This window comes from Amphiura filiformis, chromosome 1, assembly GCF_039555335.1.
Source record: "Amphiura filiformis chromosome 1, Afil_fr2py, whole genome shotgun sequence".
NCBI classification, from domain to species: domain Eukaryota; kingdom Metazoa; phylum Echinodermata; class Ophiuroidea; order Amphilepidida; family Amphiuridae; genus Amphiura; species Amphiura filiformis.
In genome coordinates this window covers 38,835,172-38,860,523 of record NC_092628.1, presented here as the reverse complement: position 1 = coordinate 38,860,523, position 25,352 = coordinate 38,835,172, and the positions used below count along the sequence as shown (strand labels likewise).

At 34.0% G+C, this 25,352-nt stretch overlaps 1 protein-coding gene across 1 annotated transcript in view; it reads right to left on the bottom strand.

Moving 5' to 3' along the window:
* The window catches only part of LOC140146799 (uncharacterized), a 95,707-nt gene that overhangs the window by 62,090 nt on the left and 8,265 nt on the right, over positions 1 to 25,352 (bottom strand). Inside the window, exons 25-67 of the mRNA XM_072168683.1 lie at positions 25,240 to 25,350; positions 24,942 to 25,049; positions 24,619 to 24,726; positions 24,365 to 24,472; positions 20,234 to 20,341; positions 19,996 to 20,106; positions 18,947 to 19,054; positions 18,654 to 18,761; positions 18,415 to 18,522; positions 18,025 to 18,132; positions 17,772 to 17,879; positions 17,405 to 17,512; positions 17,146 to 17,256; positions 16,912 to 17,019; positions 16,658 to 16,768; positions 15,793 to 15,900; positions 14,907 to 15,023; positions 14,243 to 14,353; positions 13,651 to 13,761; positions 13,122 to 13,232; positions 12,632 to 12,748; positions 12,239 to 12,346; positions 11,093 to 11,200; positions 10,061 to 10,168; positions 9,402 to 9,509; positions 8,941 to 9,048; positions 8,648 to 8,755; positions 8,390 to 8,497; positions 7,823 to 7,930; positions 7,295 to 7,402; positions 6,751 to 6,858; positions 6,268 to 6,375; positions 5,776 to 5,883; positions 4,885 to 4,992; positions 4,555 to 4,662; positions 4,063 to 4,170; positions 3,273 to 3,380; positions 2,432 to 2,539; positions 1,913 to 2,020; positions 1,369 to 1,476; positions 996 to 1,103; positions 595 to 702; positions 203 to 310 (exon numbers count right to left, since the gene is read on the bottom strand). Coding sequence (XP_072024784.1) covers positions 203 to 310; positions 595 to 702; positions 996 to 1,103; positions 1,369 to 1,476; positions 1,913 to 2,020; positions 2,432 to 2,539; positions 3,273 to 3,380; positions 4,063 to 4,170; positions 4,555 to 4,662; positions 4,885 to 4,992; positions 5,776 to 5,883; positions 6,268 to 6,375; positions 6,751 to 6,858; positions 7,295 to 7,402; positions 7,823 to 7,930; positions 8,390 to 8,497; positions 8,648 to 8,755; positions 8,941 to 9,048; positions 9,402 to 9,509; positions 10,061 to 10,168; positions 11,093 to 11,200; positions 12,239 to 12,346; positions 12,632 to 12,748; positions 13,122 to 13,232; positions 13,651 to 13,761; positions 14,243 to 14,353; positions 14,907 to 15,023; positions 15,793 to 15,900; positions 16,658 to 16,768; positions 16,912 to 17,019; positions 17,146 to 17,256; positions 17,405 to 17,512; positions 17,772 to 17,879; positions 18,025 to 18,132; positions 18,415 to 18,522; positions 18,654 to 18,761; positions 18,947 to 19,054; positions 19,996 to 20,106; positions 20,234 to 20,341; positions 24,365 to 24,472; positions 24,619 to 24,726; positions 24,942 to 25,049; positions 25,240 to 25,350 — 4,683 coding nt within the window. The remainder of the gene's footprint in view (positions 1 to 202; positions 311 to 594; positions 703 to 995; positions 1,104 to 1,368; positions 1,477 to 1,912; positions 2,021 to 2,431; positions 2,540 to 3,272; positions 3,381 to 4,062; positions 4,171 to 4,554; positions 4,663 to 4,884; positions 4,993 to 5,775; positions 5,884 to 6,267; positions 6,376 to 6,750; positions 6,859 to 7,294; positions 7,403 to 7,822; positions 7,931 to 8,389; positions 8,498 to 8,647; positions 8,756 to 8,940; positions 9,049 to 9,401; positions 9,510 to 10,060; positions 10,169 to 11,092; positions 11,201 to 12,238; positions 12,347 to 12,631; positions 12,749 to 13,121; positions 13,233 to 13,650; positions 13,762 to 14,242; positions 14,354 to 14,906; positions 15,024 to 15,792; positions 15,901 to 16,657; positions 16,769 to 16,911; positions 17,020 to 17,145; positions 17,257 to 17,404; positions 17,513 to 17,771; positions 17,880 to 18,024; positions 18,133 to 18,414; positions 18,523 to 18,653; positions 18,762 to 18,946; positions 19,055 to 19,995; positions 20,107 to 20,233; positions 20,342 to 24,364; positions 24,473 to 24,618; positions 24,727 to 24,941; positions 25,050 to 25,239; positions 25,351 to 25,352) is intronic.

The window sequence follows — 25,352 nt, the reverse complement described above, 5'->3', positions numbered from 1 at the left end:
TCAAGCTGTTATTATATAGTGGTTGCAAAAATTAAAATACAATTATGATGAATCATAAGTGTTTTGAAGACCTAAAACTGGAAAATTTGTGATAATCTTGAATTTCATTCAATTTTTTAATTACCTTGATTTTTACCTTTGCCTTTTTTAGATATGTGTTCTTTCAAGTTTTGAATTAATAACAAAAGGTCTTTTATCTTACTTTCACAATTTCTTCCACTAAATCCAGTCGCACAGCTACATTGATATGTGCCTCCAAATACTTGACATGTTCCTTGGTTTAAACATGGGTTATTTGTGCACGGTGTGACTGGAAAGTTAAAAATTAAATCACTCATTCATAAAAAAGAACTGTGTTGTACGAGTTGAGATGTACAGTAGTGAAACAACATCATTACTTCACAACTATAAATGAACAAATACATATGATTAAATTTTGTAGTGTATAAACCTTTTCAATCATTTTCAAGAATTTCATTATTATTCACCATTATTTAGATCATTTCAAAGAATAGAAATCAGCAAAGCAACCCCCCCCATATACAAAAAAAATAGAAATTATGCTATGAGGGTTGAAACATTTTAATATCTTACTTTCACAATTTTGTCCACTAAATCCATTCCTACAGCTACACTGAAATGTGCCTCCAAATACTTGACATGTTCCTTGGTTTAAACATGGGTTATTTGTGCACGGTGTGACTGGAAAGTTAAAAATTTGAATCATTGATTTTTAAGAAAAATTGTACTGTGTTGAGATCATTGCTTCACATATATAAATGAGTATATACATAGATGATTCAATCTCGTAGTGTATTAAAAGCTTTTTCAATAATTTTCATTATTATTTTTATTATTATTCACCATTATTTAAATCATTTCAAAGAATCTGCAGCCTTAAATATTTTCAAATAGAAATCAGCAAAGATAAACCCCCAATGTATAAAAAAATCTTATAATTTATGCTATGTGGGATGAAACATTAAACATCTTACTTTCACAATTTGGTCCACTAAATCCATTCCTGCAGCTACACTGAAATGTGCCTCCAAATACCTGACACGTTCCTTGGTTCAAACATGGGTTATTTGTGCAGGGGTCAACTGGGAAATTAAAATTTTGAATCATTTAAATAAACTTTTAAGTACTGTATCAAGATGTAGTAATACAACTATACATGAATGTAATTGAATAGTGTGGTGTATGAATACATTTTAAACTATTTTCAAGAATTGAACCTTCACTCTTTTTTATTCTCTTAAAGAAGGTGAATTCTTATATTTTTGACATGGAATGCAACCAAGCAATATTCTATTGTACAAAGACTTGAGTATCTTCCACAATATGCTGAAAATTGTATCATCTTACTTTCACAGTTTGTTCCACTAAATCCATTCCTGCAGCTACACTGAAATGTGCTTCCAGATATTATACATGTTCCTTGATTTAAACATGGGTTATTTGTGCAGGGAGTGTCTGAAAATTAATGCAATTTAAATTTACATTTAATGTAATAAAATGTTGTGAAAATTTTTGTTTTTGTTAGCAGGGAAGTAAATTTTGTAAAAAAATTCAAATTTTGATTATAACCAATTTTAACTTGACTTTTATTCATTTATATGTCATTTATCTAGTTTATGTTTATCTTAATGTAATCTATTGTATATCATGTCTCTAATGACTCTAGATGTCAAATAAATCACTCCAAGCTTCTTAGTTAATTTGTGGGGTTTTTTTTCAATATAATTCTAACCATTCTATCTAAATTGCAGTTGAAAGCAAACTGCTTAATTTCAAGTGAACATGTAGAATAACCCACACCATCTAAAATTTAGTTTTGGTGTTTGCTTAATTTGTTTCTTTGCTTTATAGTTTGCGGTGAAATGGATAAGGTACCAGCACTTCCACTCACCTTCGCAGTTTGTCCCTGAAAATCCCTGAGGACAGTTGCACTGATATGAGTTGCCTTGTACAAAACAAGTGCCTTGATTTTGACACGGATTATTGGTGCAAGGTGTAGCTGATAGAAAATAGTGAGAAAGGACAAGAATGATATAGAAAGTACATGGTTGGAATACTTTGGTTGGATAAATGAGTAACATATACCAGCTCAAAAAAGGGCAACAGTGCCTCCACAAGTCAAACATTGGGCCTGGTGATGTCCAAGAGTAGACTGGATGAAAGCTTCCTCTCTCGATACGCAATCAAATGATGTGAGAAATAAGATTGTAAAAACAACCACTCAACATAATTTGTCATCATTCTCTTATTGATCTTGGGAAATAACATTGACTATAATATTATTGCCATGAAGTTAATGACCCAAAATGCTTTCATTCATTTTCAAGAATTTTATCTTATTAAATCATGATTTTACTGCACAAAGACTTAAGTATCTTCCACATTATGCTGAAAAATTGTATCATCTTACTTTGACAGTTTGTTCCACTAAATCCAACTCTACAGCTACACTGAAATGTGCTTCCAGATATTATACATGTTCCTTGATTTAAACATGGGTTATTCGAGCAGGGAGTGTCTGAAAATTAACGCAATTTAAAATAACATTTAATGTAATAAAATGTTGTGAAAACTTTATTTTTGTTAGCAGGGAAGTAAACTTTGTAACCACTTTTAAATTTTGATTATAACCAAATATAATTTGACTTTTATACATTTATAGTAATTTATCTAGTTTATCTCAATATGTGACACTATCTGATCCATGGGAGCCAAAGGCGGCAAATTTGAAAGTGTGATAAAGGTAAAAATATGGAGTAAAAACCAATAAAATACATAAGAAAATAGACATCAAAAAACTTCATATCTTAAGAACCAAGTATGCTAGGCCTTTGGTGTTTTCAGTAAATGATAGCTTATTGTAAGAATAATGTAATAATTATGGTAACTCAATTTTCAAAAATGCTTCCTTTGGCCCCCATGGACCAGATCGTGTCACATATATTCTATTGTATTCTTAGAGAAGCCACGGCACATATCATGACTCTAGATGTAAAGTAAATTAATTTGATTGTGTTTTTTTTCTACATAATTCTAAATTGCAGTTGAAAGCAACATGCTTAATTTCAAGTGAAGACATATAACACAACCTATTTACAAGTTTCTTGTGATTATAGACAAAATGCTGAATTTCATGTGACTTGACTGAACCAAACTATCTGAAATTTGGTTTTGGTGTTTGCTTGGTTTTTGTTTTTCTGCTTTATTGTTTGAGGTGAAATGGATCAAAAGGTACCAGCACTCCCACTCACCTTCACAGTTTGTCCCTGAAAATCCCTGAGGACAGTTGCACTGATATGAGTTGTCTTGTACAAAACAAGTGCCTTGATTTTGACATGGATTATTTGTGCAAGGTGTATCTGATAGAAAATAGTGAGAAAGGACAAGAATGATACAGAAAGTACATGGTTGGAATACACAAATAACATATACAACAGCCAACTGACATCATCTAGTATCGATGGCTCAGAAAAACACAAACGCAAACAATGAACGTAAAATGTGTAAAACATTTGGGCTAATGATGTCCAAGAGTAAACTCGGTAAGCAATCAAATGGTGTGAGAAATAAGAATCATAAAATAACCACTCAATACTCCCCGCCTAAAAAATCTAAACGTTGCATGACATTGTATAGCCCTTTTATTAATGATATACAAAAAGATACTGTATTAATGGTCACGAGAGTGTGAAGATGTGGGCTTGGTTGAGATTGATTCCATTTGCCAAGGCACCATACATGAACAAACTTTTTGTACACATACCGAATGACGCATCATTCCGAGTTTGTAGGCATGGCGTATATGTTGTCTACATTCTCTTATTGATCTGAGACTTGGGAAATAACATTGACTATATTATAAATAACTGATCCAAAAATTTATTTTCAAGAATTTGTGTCCTATTAAATCATGATTTTACTCTTTTTCTGAATTCTTATATTTTTGAAATGGAATGCAACCAAGCAAACTCCCACTGCGTAAAGTCTTGAGTATCTTCCACATTATACTATGCGAGATGAAACATTTTAAAAATATCTTACTTTCACAATTTGTTCCACTAAATTCATTTCTACAGCTACACTGATATGTGCCTCCTGCTATTAGACATGTTCCTTGATTCAGACATGGGTTATTTGTGCATGGTGTGACTGAAAATTAATGCAATTTAAATGAATACTTTGAAAGTGAATCTTACAAAATGTGGTGAAATCAGTTAAATTTTGTTAGCTGTGAATTTTGTGGTCACTTTTTTTTAATTTTGTGATTTTAACAAAATTAGATAGTAAGTTTATTTATTAATATTAATTTTATCTAGTTTATATTTATTTTGATAACACCTATTGTATTGTACAGTTTGTGTTACCAAAACAAATGGCTCAGTAGGACTAGGTTTTATCATAAATACCAAGCTTCATGTGATACTGATATTAGGACCAAGACTTATTTAAACTATTTATTTGCTTAGACTTTGCTTCTTTGTTTCACTGATTTACATAAAAAGGACCATCCAAAAAGGAACAATGCCTACTCACATTCGCAGTTTGTCCCTGAAAATCCCTGAGGACAGTTGCACTGATATGAGTTGCCTTGCACAAAACAAGTGCCCTGGTTTTGACATGGATTATTTGTGCAAGGTGTAGCTGATAGAAAATGGTGAGAAAGGACAAGAATGATATAGAAATGTTGATATTTGTGCATGGTGTACCTTGACAGAAAATAAAAGTCACACATGCAAAGAATGAGATAAAACATAAAATAAGTGTACAAATAACAGATACAATTACTCAACATATAATTTATCAACAAATTCTTCATCTTCAGAAATGATCTTCACTACGATATTATTGCTATATAAGACTCACTTTGACAGAGTTCACCAGGAAAACCATTGGGACAAATGCACTGGAAAGTGTTGCCAACTATCTGACACTGTCCTTGATTTTGACATGGGTTGTTAGTACATGGTGTGACTGAAAAGTGATAGAGTGAGAAATATGCAGTTTCAAGATGGTTCATTTTATTGATGTTTTATATCTGAAGGTAAACCAAGTATTTGTCATCATTAATGAAGTTCTGTCTAACATCCAACAATTCACATCAACAAACAGAATGTTCAGTGGCGTGTCCAGGGGGGCTTTGGGTGCTGAAGCCCCTCAAGACTTTGTTAAAAACATGTAAAATCAACCGCTTTTTGGCGATTTTAGCCATTAAGCCCCCGCATAAATCTGAAAGCCCTCTGAGCCCCCCGCAGGAAAAGATCCTAGACATACCGGTGATGTTATATAACAAATTTTGTAAGTGAGAAATTCAAAGAGCAAACAGCATGCCAAAAGTTGTATAGCTGTGATCATTGAAAACCATTTCTAAAACACAAGTCCCAAAATCTGAATACCCTGGTAAGTTGCATTGGCATTCAAAAGTGCCTGCATTTTGATATGGGTTTACTTGTTCAAAGTGCATCTGACAGATTATACAGAAAGAAAAGAATAAAAAAATTGTGCAATAACAGATAAATGTGTGAAAGGTTTTTAACACAAGTCTCCACATATATAAATGACAGCCAGTGAAAATATTTCACTGACCATCCAGGATTTGAACCTGGGACCTTCGGATAGATGCTCTGCCAACTGAGCTAATGAGTCAGATGGAGAAGAGCAGTGATGTTAAATAAATGGATGTGTAAATAAACAACAATTAAAACTTTGAAACCAGAACTCTTGTACTTTTTATTAAATTCAAAATAACTGACTCACTTTGACATTGGTTACCAGAGAAGCCAGCAGGACAATTGCACTGGAAAGTGTTGCCAACTATCTGACACTGTCCTTGATTTTGACATGGGTTGTTAGTACATGGTGTGACTGAAAAGTGATAGAGTGAGAAAGGACATTCAAGTATTTGCCATTATCAATGAAGGTTTCTCTATACATCTAACAGTCTATTTAACAATAAGTCTGTTTATACCAATAGTAAAACTGAATGCAAAATACAATACAGAGTGTGGAGCACTCATTGCGCCAAAAAGATGTATTGCCATAATAATTCAAATAAGGGTACCATACTGTTTCAGAATACCCTAGCAGACAGTTGCACTGATATGTACTACTGTAACTTGGTTTACTATTACTGTAACTGGGAAATGATAAGACTGACAATGAAAACAAATAAAAATTATGCACTAACAGATAAGTGGATGTGTAAATGAACATAATTAGAACATAATAACCCAGGATTTTTGGACTCACTTTGACATTGGTCACCAGAAAAGCCTGCCCGACAATTGCACTGGAAAGAGTTGCCAACTATCTGACACTGTCCTTGATTTTGACATGGGTTGTTAGTACATGGTGTGACTGAAAAGTGATAGAGTGAGAAAGGACATTCAAGTATTTGCCATTATCGATGAAGGTTTCTCTATACATCCAGCAGTCCATTTAACTGTTTATACCAATAGTAAAACTGACTGCAAAGTATAATACAGAGTGTGGAGCACTCATTGCGCCAAAAAGATGTATTGCCATAATAATTAAAATAAGGGTACCATACTGTTTCAGAATACCCTAGCAGACAGTTGCACTGATATGTACTATTGTAACTTGGTTTACTATTACTGTAAGTGGGAGATGATAAGATTGACAATGAAAACAAATAAAAATTATGCACTAACAGATAAGTGGATGTGTAAATGAACATAATTAGAACATAATAACCCAGGATTTTTGACTCACTTTGACATTGGTCACCAGAAAAGCCTGCCTGACAATTGCACTGGAAAGTGTTGCCAACTATCTGACACTGTCCTTGATTTTGACATGGGTTGTTAGTACATGGTGTGACTGAAAAGTGATAGAATGAGAAAGGACATTCAAGCATTGTGTCACTGTGGGTTTGTCTCTACACATCCAACAGTTTGCCTCAACACTCTTGTTTAGTGTTTATATATCACAATTTTAAGCATGAAAGTTTCAAAGAGCAAAGAGCATGCCATTATGATAATTAAAAGCGGTGTTTCCAAATACCGTAAAAGATAGTTGCACTGACATGTACTAAATTACACAAGGGCCTTTATTTTAACATGGGTTACTTATTCAAAATGTAACTAACAGATGACACAGACTGAGAATGAAAAGAAATACAAATTGTGCAATAACTAGATAAATGGATGTATAAAGTAAATGAATTTAAAAACTAACTTTCAACTTTAAACCCACACTTATGTGTCTTTAAATTTTGTCAATATCTACTGCAAAATCGTAAAACTAATTGACTCACTTTGACATTGGTCACCAGAGAAGCCTGCAGGACAATTGCACTGGAAAATGTTGCCAACTATCTGACACTGTCCTTGATTTTGGCAAGGGTTGTTAGTACATGGTGTGACTGAAAAGTGATGGTAGGGTTAATTTATTTCAGTAAATTTCAGTGTTTTTCTTCATCAACAACACACTGTCTACTCAATAAGATTGTTGTATAACATTTTACACAGAAATTCTCAATTTTAAAATAACAAAGAGTATAATAATAAGTTGTACTGAGATCATCCAAATAATTTTTTTTAATAAAGCCTTCTTCCTGAATAATCTTGCAGACACTGAATTACTCTAGCACCTTCATTTTAACATCGGTAACTTGTTCAACATGTATCTAAAAGAGGATTAAATATAAAATGAAAAAAAAATATTGTGCAATAACAGATAGATGGATGAGTAAATGAGCAAAAAGCAATGTAACTTCAAACCTGGGACTCTTATGCCTTTACATTTGTTACTATCTATTACAAAATCAAAATAAACAACTCACTTTGACAACGGTTACCAAAGAAGCCTGCAGGACAATTGCACTGCACAGTGTTGCCAACAATCTGACACTGTCCTTGATTTTGGCATGGGTTGTTAGTACATGGAGTGACTGTGTGAGACAATAGATGATATGACAGTGAATATGAAGGATGATGTAAAAACAAATGTTGCTGTACTCTAATTTACGATATCACCTGAGATTCCAACAAATTCTTTTAACATACAGATCTACATTTTCTGATGTCAGTTTGATTGTTACATGACAATATGAAGCTCATTTTGATCAGCCTACACTCCCTTATCAATACTTTTAAATTATAATCATCTTTTATCTACATTACTAAACAATTTACACAGAATCATCACGGGTTATATCTTAATGTGAGCATTATCCCGGCCATATTGGTAAATGGGATTGCCATCCATCCATCCCAAGTCTAAATAGCTCAGATGGTAGAAAAGTAGACTCGCAATACAGAGTTCACTGGTTCAAATCAAGCACCAGTCAAATGGTATTTGCTCCCATTCTCCATGCATAAGCTATATAAGAATAGAGACTACCCCTCACCTTGGCATCTATTTCCTGAATATCCTTGTGGACAGTTGCACTGGAATGTGCTGCCTTGAAGTACACAAGTACCTTGGTTTTCACATGGGTTAATAGTGCAAGGTGTATCTGATAGATGATAGACGATACAAAGAGTAAAGGAAAGGAATAGAAATCATGCAATAATGGATAGATGTAGAAAGATGATCATGAGATTTGGCCCATCTATGCCATATAAGTTTTGAATATCTACAATGTAATGTTGAAATATTGACTTACTTTGGCATGTATCGCCTGAGAAGCCAGCAGGACAATTGCACTGGAAAGTGTTGCCAATTATCTGACACTGTCCTTGATTTTGACATGGGTTGTTAGTACATGGTGTGACTGAAAAGTGATAGAGTGAAACACATGTAGATCTGGTTTCAAGTTTTACTCAAAAAGTTTTTATGGAGTAGTTGTAAAGTCTACGAAACATTTAAAATCACTTATTTGCTTACAACAGAACCAAACATATAAATCGAACCCCTTATCTCCCATTTGCATATATAAAAATAATTAATTTTTCTTACTTTCACAATTTGTTCCACTAAATCCATCCCTACAGGTACACTGATATATGTTTCCAAATACTTCACACAATCCTCTATTCTGACATGGGTTACTTGTGCACGGTGTGACTAGAAAGTAACACAGTATTAATGATGGGTTAAAACAATATGACATGTAATGGTTAATACTTACAAATCCTAATGATGCTGAGATTATAATGTGACTCAAATGATCTGGATCTATACTATTATTCATCTCCTGAACAAGTTTTTCAGATTATTACCTATGTCTATCATTTATAGAATGACCTGACACACACTAACACACCCCTGTACACCATTGTCATGAACCAATAGTAAACTTTTGAATGAGAAAATCATAGTTCCTTCCACCATTTACAAGAGTTAGCTACTACCCCGAATGTCCCTTGCACCTATCTCAAAGATCACATGTCTAGCATAACATATTTATTCAATCTTACTTTCACAATTCTGTCCACTAAATCCAGTCGTACAGCTACACTGATATGTGCTGCCAGATACTTGACATATTCCTTGGTTTAAACATGGGTTATTTGTGCAGGGTGTGACTGAAAAATGTAATGCAATATTAATGAATGAATGATTATCTAGTCAATAATGACAAGTTGTAGGTATTTATTTAAACTTTCTTTAGGCAGGGTAGCCGTTTCAAGGAGGCTAGTTTGTGTGGCAAGAAAAATAAGTAATACCTTGACCTTAAATCATTTCCCCTAAAGTATAGCTCCATGGTGGACTGCACATTCAACCAATTGACCCATTTTAATGATATTTGGATATAGAACACCTAACACAGATGCCAGACCAAAAAAGAGGAAAATTACTGAAAAACAGCATAAAATCATGGTAAAATGCCAAATATGAGCTGAAAATAAAAGAAAACGCATAAATTTTGCCAACCAAAAATGAGGAAATCAACTGAAAAGAGGAACTCTCTCACCCTTGACCTAAAGTGTGAATGTTGATAGTTTCATTGATTCAAGGAGTGTTCTTACCTGAGGGCGCTGTTTGTCCATCAGGAAGCATTGATAAAAAAGTGAAATAAATCTTATTTTTAATCTTACCTAAAATTAACAAAATTTCAATTTTATGAAAATCTTACTTTCACAATTTATTCCACTAAATCCAGCTCTACAGTTACATTGATATATGCCCCCAAATACTTGGCATTGTCCTTGGTTCATACATGGGTTACTTGTACAAGGAGTGACTGAAAATCAACAGAATGAGGTGAAATCCACAAAGTGATAAAAGAAGCAAACTTTTACAGTTATTATCAATAATTATGTGGACATATGTGCATTGTGTTAGTAAGACAACAAAGATGATGGTCTTAAATGAGGATGGTCCAATCTACAGCCTCATCCCTATAATGCTTGACTGATGGTTTTTTCTTGCTGATCCAATGCCCAAAATTAAATTTCCCATTATCTACTGATCATATAGCTGATACTGAAATTTGTGAGTTGCTGATGAGATGTTATATTTGAAGGTGCGCTCCTTTTTTTCCAACTTTTTTGGAATGGAGACAAAGCAGCAGCAACCGATCTAATTATACACTATACGGATAACTTTTTAATGGTCGGATTAAATGAATTTGTGCCGATACAATATTTTGTGGATAGTGCTAATTATCGGCCATACTGATAGCTGATCCGATCCGATCCATCGATCAAGCATAAAGTGGAGATTTTGGTATTTATCTCATTAGCCCTGTAAAATATTAGAGCTGCCAAAGGTTTTGTTTAGCATTTAACAAATTAACGTGTTTGCCTCTAGTTTGAAAAGTGCTTGAAAAACCAACCCAAAACTTTGTGAGGAAGTATGAGTAAAGGTCATGCAACCTAGCATGTGATGAAATCAGACCATCCTCCTTTAATACACATTGGGCTATTCCAGTTGAAATCCATACACCCCCTATGGGAGACATGACCTTGATCTCCCACACAGAGAATGTAGATTTTAAATGGAGTCACCCATTCAGGTAACCCCATTTACATTCACTCACCCTGTGTGGGAGATTAAGAATATGTTTCCATGGAGGGTGTATGGATTTCAACTGGAATAACCTAACCAGTCAACTTATAGTTGTCAGATGTATTTCATCAACACGCAATACACTGTAGGTACTTACATTCACAGTTGGTTCCAAAGAATCCGGTGGTACATTGACACTGGTATGAGTCACCACTTCTTATACAGGCACCTCCATTCTGGCATGGATTGGGGGCACATCGATCAACTGTAAATGAGATACAAATATAAAATGGTTAATACAATAGAATGCAGTAAGTTTGGACCCTTTTCGAATGGATGACATCCATGACGACACAGCAGATGCTGTAGCTCTAGTTGACCATTAAAATATAAAGCTGGAATATAAACTTATTAGGAGTTAATACCAGAACTACATCCAATGACTAATATATATGCTAACCACACTATCTAGCTTGTGTAATTATGCAGCGATATGACCAAATATTTGAAACAGTTTCTTTGTTGTGCTCTACTTCTTGTATGCAAGATTTTACACTGATTTGTGTCTGAAGTTGAAACAGTTTCAACTGGCAGGTTTCACCATTACCAATCATTTTTAATATGGTAATTACTAAGGATTCAATTTCCTTCCAAATGATTGTGTAAAAGGCCTTTCTGCTAGAGTTTATAGTTCCTGTTTTAGATAACACTGAATGTGCTAGCCACAAGTGTTTATCCCAAGACATAATTAAAATGTTGTAATAAAGACAATTGCAGAAGAGGAGTCTGTACAGGCCATCAAAACAAAGAATAGTTAATAGGAAGTCATCATGTAATCTATTGTGTCAGACCACACCCATTGTGCCCTTATGAAAAACATGCAAAACCTGCAAATCACCACATGCTCAAACTACACTTGCAGAAACAGCCATCAAGAGAGCAAGATGCATATATATGCAAAAAGGAATAACCTTCACCCTTATCAAAAACCACTACAAAATATATCCTTGTAAAAAAAATAGACATAACAATAAAGAGCAGAGTTATAATAAGCAACCAGTAGTAAGCAGCAGAAGCGCATTGCAAGAAAAGACAGCTGTGAGAAAATGCAAGAATTGTTCTCACTTCGCTAGCATTTGATATATCCCAGCACATGCAAGTTAAACACAGGTATCACACAAAGTGGTTATCTAGATATCAAGTTAGGGTTAGTGGATATTATGATTAGGGTTAATAAGGGTTAGTTGAATCTCCATCCTGCTACATCCTCTATAATCCAAATCAACAAATCAATGTGACTTACATTCACATGTGTCACCATAGTAACCATCTTGACATGTACACTGAATGGTGTTGCCAGTTTGTTGACAAATCCCTTGATTTTGACATGGATTTGGCTGGCAAAAATCAACTGATGTCAACATAAGATAGCGAAGAAGAAAAAAAATGAAGAAGATGGGTTAGATCATTATTTTAGCGTTAAAGAAAATGGTTGTTTTTGTTATTAGCTGTTACAAAGTTAGTATATTATTGTCAGTTGGATTTAAAACTGAGTTATAGTTATCCGATTTTCTGTTAACATACAGTTGATTAATTGTAGCGTACAGAGAATCACATTAAAAAAAATGTGATACATTTTGAAGAAAATCCGGAAAAGTTACAAAAAAAATCTTCCATTTTGAAGCGAAGCACCTACTTGCAGTTTCGCACATGGGACCAGTGAAGAGGTCTGTGCACATACACTGAAGACTTGTCTCACCAATCCGCACACAAGTACCGCCATTTTGACATGGATTGTTTTGACATGGATCAACTGTAGAAAATGCAATTTGCAAGTTAGTGTTAACACACAAAAATGGATTAAGAAAATATGAAGATTTTATGCGATTTAATTAGTCCATTTAGTTCATAATTAGATGTATTGTTTCTGTAATTAGTATGATACATTTAGTATTTAAGTCTTTTACTTAAAACATATTGCACTTTTTGGTGCAAAAAACAAGAATATAATAATGCTCAAAGACAAGTTGGTTTAACAACCATTAATTCCATAGAATAAACCAACAACAAACTGGACTAAAGTGAAGATATTCTAAATATTTTTATAAAAGTGGAAAAGAATTATCCAAAGTGTCATGTGCTACATCTGTGCACGTCCAGATGTAAGATTCAAGGAAGTGACTCACAATCTTCACAGTTGTCTCCTGAATACGGTGGTGAGCAAAAGCATATATAGGAGCCTCCATTTGGCTGGCACACTCCTCCGTTAAGACAAGGTGATGGCTCACATGGGTTGACTGTTAGAAATACAAACATGAAGTGCCTTTATAGTAACATCCTTGGAACAACTTTTTAGTTTTAGAATAACTTTTATCATGGCTAAAGTGACAAAACAAGAGTCTAGAATGTACATATCAGCCTTGTTGTACTGCCTTCACGACCAAAACAATATCCATGTAAAAAATATCACCCAGATACAAAACATAAGAATTTGCAATGCGTTTGCAACAGAGGACATGGATTTACACTAACAAGTTCACACCAAAATGTAGTTCATGTCGATTTAACACTGACTAATATCTCACAGTTGAAAAATAATTCCATCTAAAGATTCCAAGAAAGGAAAATCTTTATAAATTGATTCAAAATTCATATTCCTGTGCTACATAAAAACATTGAAATTGTCATTGTGAAAAGAACATTAAGCATGCATACATTGACAGTTTTCTCCTGTAAATCCTGGTTGACATGTGCACTGGTAATCAGGTCCGCCATTTAATGAACAAGTACCGCCGTTTTCACAAGGGTTTGGTTGACAAGGATCAACTGTTGAATGTAAAAGCATGCAGGTGAAAAGAAACATTGTGAAATTGTTCTAATTGATATTAAAAGAAAGTTCTTAACAACATGCATTTTGACAATCAAATGCAGATAACAATACTACCAAACAAGTCAAATATGACTTTATGTACTCCAATCATCATAATTACAATAAGGTGACAACAACGGGTACTGGTTCAAACTTCTAAGCATCTATCATGAGTGTGTTATTAAGTCAAAGGTCATTAAGATCACAACTTGATGTTGAAATACTCTTGCTGGTTTAAAATGGAGCGCCATCTGAAACTTCCAAGTAGGAATACAATATTTGAATCAACAATTTCAATCATAATCACACAAAATGTTTAAAATAAAATCAAACTGAGGATGACAACACATATGCACTTGAATGATCACGACCAGATTTGATAGAAACACAGATTCACAAAATATTTTGATCACAATAATAAAAGAGAAGCATGCATACATTGACAGTTTTCTCCAGTAAATCCTGGTGGACAGGTGCACTGGTAGTCTCCTAGACCATCAAATGAGCAGGTACCTCCGTTTATACAGGGATTATTAGAGCATGGTGTGACTGAGAGTAGGATGGAAGAGATAAAAAAGTTGATTAGTAAAATGAATTGGGGTGATAATTAAAAAAGAGTGAATGAAATTAGATGTTAATCAATTTACTCTGAAAAACAACACTCCTTTTCACACACTTTCTCTCTTCCTTCCCACCCATCTCTCTTTCTCTCTCCTCTGCTGCAAAATACCATGTGATATACTGAAATCTCCAAACCCCATCAATGTTTTTATCTTCATCAATGCCTTAACTTGGATCTTGAACTAAGTTCAAATTTAAATCATGTTTTCATCTTATTTAGTTTCTAGTTAAATATGAACTCACATATTTTCTCTTGTACATCATCAAAGAATAAAATGGTTTACAAACATAAAGCTCAGGGCCAACTAATCTAATTGTGAAGTTCTAATTGTGAAGTTTCCATATCAAATCATCAAGATGTACAATTGCTCATTTAACAAGACTTAAAACCAGAGATGTCAATACAATGTGATGCCAAATATGACACAGACAACCCCTTTTATCTGCCTCCTACATATTTATACCAGTAAACCATGCTTACTTTGGCAATTTTGTCCAGCTATACCAGGTGGGCAACTACACTGATACCCATTACCAGTGATGCCAGAAGCCTGACATGTTCCTTGGTTGAGACAGGGATTAGGATCACAGATAAAGGCTGGTGTCCAAGAAAGAAAGAAGACAGCTTTAATATTACTGAACAGTTATGCAGATGAAAAAAATGCCATCTGTTCCGCTTATGTAAACTTTTCAATTTGCTCCAAAGGTGGGTTAATAATAAGTCACAATAACTGATGTATGATGTTTATAAATCCACCAGTCATCAAAAGAAAAGACAATTATTCTGTACAATTTTAAAAAAACATGTCCCCCCATACAAACAGACCCCAGGAAAAATAGTTGACATTTGTATCAGCCATATATAAGTATTTGATCAAATTATGCCCAAATTTGTTTAGGTTGTAGCTTATTAAAACACCTGTAATATATAGAAATTTATAATGATTGTTTTTGTAACAAAAGACTTATATACCAAGAGAATAGCGATGCAATTTGAAAGCAATGTAGTATAGACCATATGACGTCATTGCCTGGCAGTATGCGCACGAATTATGGCAATTTCCAATGCTCTTTGCCCTGCAGTGTGCGTACGCATCGTAGTTTGCTCAGGGCACATGCATTTTAAATCGCCCACCACATTTCATATAGTACAAGAAAGCCAATCATATCGATAGACTAGTCCCTCACCCTTGTTGATAAACAATGATGTCAAGTGGTCTATATACACCCATGGTGCACTATGAAGTTTAAAATGTCATCTTATTGACCCATGAATGTCAGTTCATTAATATTCAAGATTTCAACTATATAGTATGCTAATACTTGACAACTGATTACTGTTCACAGCAATATTTGGTTAAACTTACTTTCACAAGTAGGCCCAGAATAGCCTTGTCGGCATGTACACTGGAAACTATTGGCAAAAGGTTGACAAAATCCTTGATTTCTGCATGGATTAGGGTTGCATATATCAACTGCAACCAAAATATGATCAAAAATCATCACTAGCCACAAATCATCAGATTTAGGTTAATTAAAGAAAGCATCATAACATGTGCCTCACCCTACCATAGTAGGCAATAATATGAAAAACAAATATATGCATCAGTTTAACAAGGAATCCTTTGGATGTAAATTGATTTATCATATTTGAGTTTAATTTGATTATGTTACCATACAATTTGTATGCATCAAAATATGATTATTTTCTTTCATGCTTTATGAATAAAAGTATATTCTGGCCAATTAGAATTAATAGAAAGAAATTAAAATAATTTATAAACTATCAAGGGAGTAGATCTCATTTTTTAATCGGCTTACAGATCCAATGTCAATGTGACATCAAAAATCAAAAAGAGAAAACAGGTATAACATTAGAATACATGTGTAGCCACTTTGGAAAATAAGACGCCTAAAATGATCCTTATTGTTTTACATGATTTGATACTTATGTTGCCAAGGGCACTGTATCGCATGCACAGCATTTAGCAGTGTCCTCATCCATCATCTCATCTGTCATATGTATTTTCTCATGTGCACTTTGATCATGTACCTTGCATATCTACAGTGTATTCATTATTTATATCGCATACTAGTGTATTGTTCGGATGAAATAAAACTGAATTGAATTGAACAGAAACTACATGAAAGGCACTGCATATAACCTAATCAAGTTCAAAGTTCAAAATAAAAACAAAGTACAAGACCAACAAAACAAGAAGTTAAGCATACTTTGGCAGTTTTGTCCAGAATATCCAGGTGGACAAGAACATTGGTAATCCGTTTGGCCAACAATTTGACAAGTTCCAGCATTAAGACAAGGACTCGGTAGACATGGGTGAGCTGAAACAACACAATGTTGATAACAGTAGACAATGAAACAATAGCATGTTAAAACAAAACAATGTGATACAATACATATTAAATTTAGTACAGGAAAATATTACAATGTGGAGAAGAGATGGGGTAAGAAAGAAGACACTCACACTGGCACCTGTCTCCGTAGTATCCACTGTTGCAAAAACATTGGGTGTTTCCACCAATAATTTGACATAAACCGCCATTTAAACATGATACCGAATCACAGGCGCTAGCTAAAATTAAAAAACAAGTACACATAAATCAAACTGTTTCAAGTCCAAATCAAAGCAGTTATAATTAATAGTTACATATATTGTTATTAATTAGTTACGATTGAGGTTCCAAGAGAAAAATCATACTTTCGCAATTTTGTCCAAAATATCCAGGTGGACAAGAACACTGGTAATCCGTTTGGCCAACAATTTGACAAGTTCCAGAATTCTGACAAGGACTAGGTAAACATGGATGAACTGAAATGATACAATGTTTATGACAGATGATAGTATACAATACAAAACAGTACAATGTACAACGTAATGACTAAAGAATTTTTGTCATGATGTTTTCAGCGAGATAAGAAAGAAAAATGATAATGAAAAATGAAAAAAAAACACTCACACTGACAAGTATCTCCATAGTAACCATTGTTGCAAAAACAGGTAGCAGTTCCACCAACATTTTGACATAGACCACCATTTAAACACATAATATCATCACATGCATTCACTATGGTACAAGAAAGATATATACAATGCTAGTTTGAAATAAGTAGGAAATAGAATGATTTGCACACAGGTTGTAATTATTTGAATGCGAGTAAGCAATGTTAAGTTAGAATATTCGATTTGTTTACTGTCATATTTATATGTGTCAATTAAGTGTTGTAAGAGTTTTTTAAATATTAGTACTATTAACTTGTTACTATTTCATATGGTTTGTCAAAAAGCATTACTGAACCACATTAACAGAAACAGCATATGCCTACTTTCACAATTTCTTCCGGAAAATCCAGGCGGACAAGAACATTGATAATCTAACCCAAGAACTTGACATGTCCCAGAATTTAGACATGGGTCAGGTCGGCAAGGATGCACTGTTCAGAGAAAATGATGGTAGACAAAAACAATGCAAGTGTTTAGATAAAATGGTAATGTTAATGCATAAATGTATAGATTTTATGTAAAAGATACATATTAGAGTATAAATCAGAATCAGTCAAAGAAGACATAGACACTCACGTTGACATCTATCTCCATAGTAGTCACCAGTACAAAAACATTGTGCAATTCCACTATCAACCTGACAGAAACCGCCATTTAGACAAGAAACAGTGTCACAAACACTAGCTATAAAATTGGAGAGATGGAAATATCAGTACTTGTGAGTAATGAGTGAATGTTAAAATTGTGTTAAATTTTTAGAATAATAAAACAAATAAAGAAAATGATGATATAATATGTTAGTTTACAAGTATATTAAAATAAACAATGGATCAATTTTGTTTCAAAACGTGTTGGTATGTACCACTTAATATTAGTTTGAGTAATGTTACAGATAACTCAAATATCATATTTGAGTAATAAAAGCATCGCATAACATTTTGTTGCAAGAGAGGTTATGCAACTTACTTTGACATCTATCTCCAGAGTAGCCAGTTTGACAACTACATTGAATGGTGTTTCCTGAAGGCTGACATACTCCTTGATTTTGACAAGGATTAGGTTCACAGAGGTTGGCTGAAGAATTATAAAAGACAGGACACATCAGATACTTTCAAATCATCCTAAAACCTTTCAGAGATATACCAAAAAGCAATCAAATTCTTTCCCTTTATGACAAACAGTCTTGTAATACAAAGCTGACTTACTCTGACACATATCTCCAGCAAACCCAGGTATACAGAAACACTGATAAGAGTCTCCTAAAGGTTGGCATACACCTCTATTCAGACAGGGGTTAGGATCACATATGTTGGCTGTTGATAATAGAGTAAAGAGGGGAAGTCAGAAAGATACAACAGTTAATGCCATGAAAGAAAATTTTCACACTAACTAGGTACCACTTTCAGTGGCAGACTTAGCAAACTCAGAACAATTTTTAAAGCACATTCTGTTACAATTGGGACTTCATTGCCAAAATACCTCTTTATTCAACACTCACTTTGACAATTCAATCCAGAGTATCCTGGCTGACAAGCACACTGATAACTATCACCAAATGGCTGACATGTCCCTTGGTTGAAACATGGGTTTGGATCACATACATAATCTGTGGTGAAACAAGTCAACAAACCCAAGTGTACTAAATGGAATAAACCACCAGATTATATTTTTTAAATTTAACAATGGGGTACAAGTACACCTTCGGCTTTAAGCCCACCTCCTATTTAGGAAAATATTCTAGGAACTAGGGTGCACTCTGATATGATCTGGAAAATCAGAGATTCTTGTCCCATTATTTAAGTCAAAACTAAGACTAGTATAAATTTGGTTTATAGTATGACTGTCATAATTTGACAAGAAATTATCCCGACATATTTTGAGAAATTTCTCGACATGTCAACAATATATCGACATAAATTGTTGTTGTAAAGCACTATGATCGGCAAGATGGAATAACATCTACTACCTATGGCATTTCCCTTGAATGAATTGGACATTTCTTGAACATAATTCTTGTTGAAATATTTCATGTTTGCTTTTTTCCCTCTTCAATTTTGAAGATACACATTACACCAATTTAAGCTCAACTTTTATAAACAATGGTGGTGCAATGACATGACAATGGCGTTAGCAAGTTGCTTTCCACAAAAAAGACAAGCTGGTTTCAGCTAGAAGTTGCCATTTTACTTCTGGTTTTGCAATCTCACTAAACCATGCGGGTATGTGGTTTAGTGACAGCACATGTAAATGGTAATTGGCATGGATTTCAGGCTGGCATTGATTTTACTATTACTTTTCCCTAAATTAAAAAAAGTTCAATACAAATTTACATTCTGGAATGTTATATAAAATTTGAGAGATTTGTTATATATTTTTTTCAAAATTCAGATACTAGGCCCTCCCAGGGTATAAACCTTCTCCCCTTTTTTTAGAAGAATCTCCTATTTAGGAGGGGGGTTTATACCCACATCATTACAGTAGTAGAAATATCAATCATCAATGAGCCAGATTTATGCAGCTAAAGAAAACAGAAAGTCAAATTCATACTTTCACAATTCTGTCCAGAATATCCAGGTGGACAAGAACATTGGTAATCCGTTTGGCCAACAATTTGACAAGTTCCAGAATTCTGACAAGGACTAGGTATACATGGATGAACTGAAATGATACAATGTTAATAACAGAACATGCAGTAGGATACAATTTATACAATAAACACATTTGTTACAAAAAGAAAAACACAAACAGCAGATTTACAGAAAATAAAAAAACTACAGACACTCACATTGACACCTATCTCCATAGTATCCATTACTACAAAAACATGTACCACTTCCACCAACAATTTGACATAGACCATTATTCAAACAAGAAATGGTGTCACACACACTGGCTACAAAACAGACACAGTAAATGTTGTCATTAGTAACAAGTTAACAGAGGCTATGTTAGTTTGAACAAAAAAATTTACATTTGATTCAAATGTTATATATCATGAAGTAGTATTAAAGGAGTATTTCGTGATCCTAGCATCCTCTTTTTATGACATTTTTCAGTACATATCCAAAAAAAGCATATTCCCAAAATTTCAGTTGATTCCGATATTGCGTTTGCGAGTTATGCATGATTAGGTGTATTACGCTGCTCCATAGACAATACGTTGTAATTTCGTTCTGGTGCACCAGAACGAAATTCAAATTTCACGATATCTTTGCTAAACGTAATTAATCTGCAAGAAATATTTTGTACATAAACATTATGTAGCCAGAGGTTTCCAGTGATATAAAAATCTCAACTTTTTTGAGAAAAGTGGGGGATGAGGCTGTGGATCACGAAGTGCCCCTTTAAGATCTGGTGATTATTTTGTTGCAAGAGAGGTTATGCAACTTACTTTGGCATCGATCTCCAGAGTAGCCTGGTTGACAACTACACTGAATGGTGTTTCCTGAAGGCTGACATTGTCCTTGATTTTGACAAGGGTTAGGTTCACAGAGGTTGGCTGAAGAAAGACAAAGGGTTGTAAGATGATACTAACTTTGAATTACAAGACCCAGAAAATATCAGACACTTCAAACCTTCCAGAATTAGACCAAAAGCAAATCATTTTTCCTTATAATAAGCGACAAAACACCGAAGAGGACTTACTTTGACACATATCTCCAGTAAACCCAGGTATACAGAAACACTGATAAGAGTCTCCTAAAGGTTGGCATACACCTCTATTCAGACAGGGGTTAGGATCACATATGTTGGCTGTTGATAGTATTGTAAGAAAGATTCAAATGAATGTCATGAAAAAACATTCTTCATGCTATTAAAATAAGGTACTTGCTTTTTAATATTGGATAGAAGATATTTTGCTATCAATTGGTTACCCAAAAGGCCCACTTTATTCAGCACTCACTTTGACAATTCAATCCAGAGTATCCTGGCTGACAAGCACACTGATAACTATTACCAAATGGCTGACATGTCCCTTGGTTAAAACATGGGTTTGGATCACATACATAATCTGCAGATCAACAAGTTGACAGACCCAGAAGTGTAATAAAAGAAATTAACCATCATGTAGATAACATAATCAAAACTATTTACTACATGATTTTTCTCATCTCCCGCATTTCTGGAATTTTGAAAGACTATTTCTTGCAATGGAAACACTTAACAAATTAAAATCAATGCAGCTCATAGGGTTATTAAAAGAAAACAAGTAATATCTGAAAATAGTATTCATACTTTCACAATTTTGTCCAGAATATCCAGGTGGACAAAAACACTGGTAATCCGTTTGGCCAACAATTTGACAAGTTCCAGAATTTTGACAAGGACTAGGTAGACATGGATGAACTGAAATGATACAATATTAATGATAGATGATAGTATACAATACAATACAATACAATACAATACATCATGATGTATAATGTAATGAACAACAGATTTCGGTTGCAGATTTCAGCAAGAAAGTAAAGCAAAATAAAAACCACTCACATTGACAAGTATCTCCATAGTAACCATTGATGCAAAAACAGGTAGCAGTTCCACCAACATTTTGACATAGACCACCATTTAAACACATAATATCATCACATGCATTCACTATGGTACAAGAATGATATTTTCAGTGTTAGTTCAGTGTGATATATAAACTTGAATGTTTATATTAAGTATGTATTATTTGAATTCGCATGAACCGTTTTAAGTTAGAATATTAGGTTTGTTTACTGTCATTGTAATTAGTGTAAAGTAAGAGTTGTTAAAGTTTAAGAATTTAGTACTATTAACGAGATTATATAAATATCAAAACCCATTACTAAGCCACATTAACAGAAACAGCATATGCCTACTTTCACAATTTCTTCCAGAAAATCCAGGCGGACAAGAACATTGATAATCTAACCCAAGAACTTGACATGTCCCAGAATTTTGACATGGGTCAGGTCGGCAAGGGTGCACTGTTCAGAGAAAATAATGGTAGACAAGAACAATATAAGTGTTTAGATAGAATTATGTATAAAGGCACAGATTTTATGTAAAAGATACATATTAGAGTGTAAATCAGAATGAGTCAAAGAAGACATAGACACTCACGTTGACATCTTTCTCCATAGTAATCACCAGTACAAAAACATTGTGCAATTCCACCAGCAACCTGACAGAAACCGCCATTTAGACAAGAAACAGTGTCACAAACACTAGCTATAAAATTGGAGAGATGGAAAGGTCAGTATTTGTGAGTAATGAGTAAAAGAGTCTTGCTAAAACTTGGGTAAGTTTACAGAATAATAAAACGAAAAATAAGATTGATTTGAATTAATATGTTAGCTTACTAGCACATTAAAACAGACAATGGATTAATTTTGATTCAAAACTTGTTGGCAAGTATCTTGTTTATAAGTTGCTGCAAAGTTACAAACAGCTCAAATATCATATTTGAAAAATGATGAAGCATCCTGCAACATTTTGTTGAAAGGATGGTTATGTAACTTACTTTGGCATCTAACTCAAATATCATATAGTACTAAACATGTTAACCGTTAGTTGCAAGAGAGGTTATGCAACTTACTTTGACATCTATCTCCAGAATAGCCACTTGGACAATTACACTGAATGGTGTTTCCTGAAGGCTGACATTGTCCTTGATTTTGACAAGGGTTGGGATCACAGAGGTTTGCTGAAGAAAGACAACAGATTGCCAGATGGTACTTACAAATGCCATGAAATATCAGATATTCAAAGCAACCTAAAACCTTACAGAAAATACCATTTGCGTGCAAAAAAAAAAAAAAAACTAAGGGGACTTACTCTGACACATATCTCCAGTAAACCCAGGTATACAGAAACACTGATAAGAGTCTCCTAAAGGTTGGCACACACCTCTATTCAGACACGGGTTAGGATCACATATGTTGGCTGTTGATAGTATTGTAAAGAAGTTATGTCAGAAAGATGCAACTCTACATGCCATGAAAGAAGGCCCTAATGAGGTAGGAATTAACATCATTTTGTGATGATTTGTGACTTAATTGCCCAAAAATACCTCTTTCTTCGCTACTCACTTTGGCAATTTAATCCAGAGTATCCTGGCTGACAAGCACACTGATAACTATTACCAAATGGCTGACATGTCCCTTGGTTTGAACATGGGTTTGGATCACATACATAATCTGGTGAAACAAGTCAACAACCCAGAAGTGTGATACATGGAATAAAACACCTTACAGACTATGTAAACAAATCGAAACTTTGTTTTTAACAAAAAATTTTCTCATCTCACAAATAGTATAGATATCAAACACCATTTTGTGCATTAAATGATTCAGATTCATGGTGCTAAAGAAAACAAAATAAAAGAAAACAAAATAAAATTCATACTTTCACAATTTTGTCCAGAATATCCAGGTGGACATGAACACTGGTAATCCGTTTGGCCAACAATTTGACAAGTTCCAGCATTCTGACAAGGACTAGGTATACATGGATGAACTGAAATAATACAGAATTAATAGCAAAACATGGAGAAAGATACAATTAAAACACACAACAATTGTGTTATAATTAAAGAAAACACACAGAGCAGGATTAGTAGGCCAACTTTTAAAAGGGGAAAAAATCAGAAAACCAATGACACTCACATTGACACCTATCTCCATAGTATCCACTACTGCACAAACATGTACCAGTTCCGCCAACAATTTGACATACACCATTATTCAAACAAGAAATGCTGTCACACACACTGGCTACAAAACGGACACAGTAAATGTTGTCATTAGTAACAAGTTAGGTGGTTAAAGATTTAGAATTAACAGAGGTTATATTAGTTTGAAAAAGGTACAATTAATTCAAAGGTTAAATATCATAAATTATTTAAACTGGCTGATGATTTTGTTGCAAGAGAGGTTATGCAACTTACTTTGGCATCTATCTCCAGAGTAGCCAGTTTGACAGTTACATTGAATGGTGTTTCCTGAAGGCTGACATTGTCCTTGATTTTGACAAGGATTAGGTTCACAGAGGTTGGCTGAAGAAAGAGATTGAAAGATTACACTAACTTTGAATTATAACACCCAGAAAATATCAGATACTTAAAACCTTCCAGAAATATATCAAACAGCAAACAAATTCTTTTCCTTATAATGAGTCGCTACAAAAAAGAAGGGGACTTACTTTGACATATTTCTCCGGTAAACCCAGGTAAACAGAAACACTGATAAGAGTCTCCTAATGGTTGGCATACACCACTATTCAGACAGGGGTTAGGATCACATATGTTGGCTGTTGATAGTATTATAAAAGGGGTGAAGTCAGAAAAGTAAAAGAGTTAATGCCAGGAAGTAAAATAGCCAATGCCAAGAAAAAGCCTTGTAGCTCAAGCTGCATTTAGGTAATGATGATGGACTTCCAAAATATGTAATCAATTCCTCATGAACATTTTCATATCGTTTACATGTACGTTCTCATTTGCCAAAATACTTTTATTTAACACTCACTTTGACAATTTAATCCAGAGTATCCTGGCTGACAAGCACACTGATAGCTATCACCAAATGGCTGACATGTCCCTTGGTTAAAACATGGGTTTGGATCACATACATAATCTGTGGTGCAACAACAAGTTGGCAAACCCAAAGGTGTAACAAATGGAATAAACCTCCTTTACAGTGAATTATCCAGTCTCTTATTCTCAATTAACAAATACATATTACTGTAGATATCAAATATCATTTCTTGCAATGAAAGCATATAGTGAGTCAGCAAGTAAGAAAATAGAAAAAATGGCATTCATATTTTCACAATTTTGTCCAGAATATCCAGGTGGACAAGAACATTGGTAATCCGTTTGGCCAACAATTTGACAAGTTCCAGAATTCTGACAAGGACTAGGTAGACATGGGTGAACT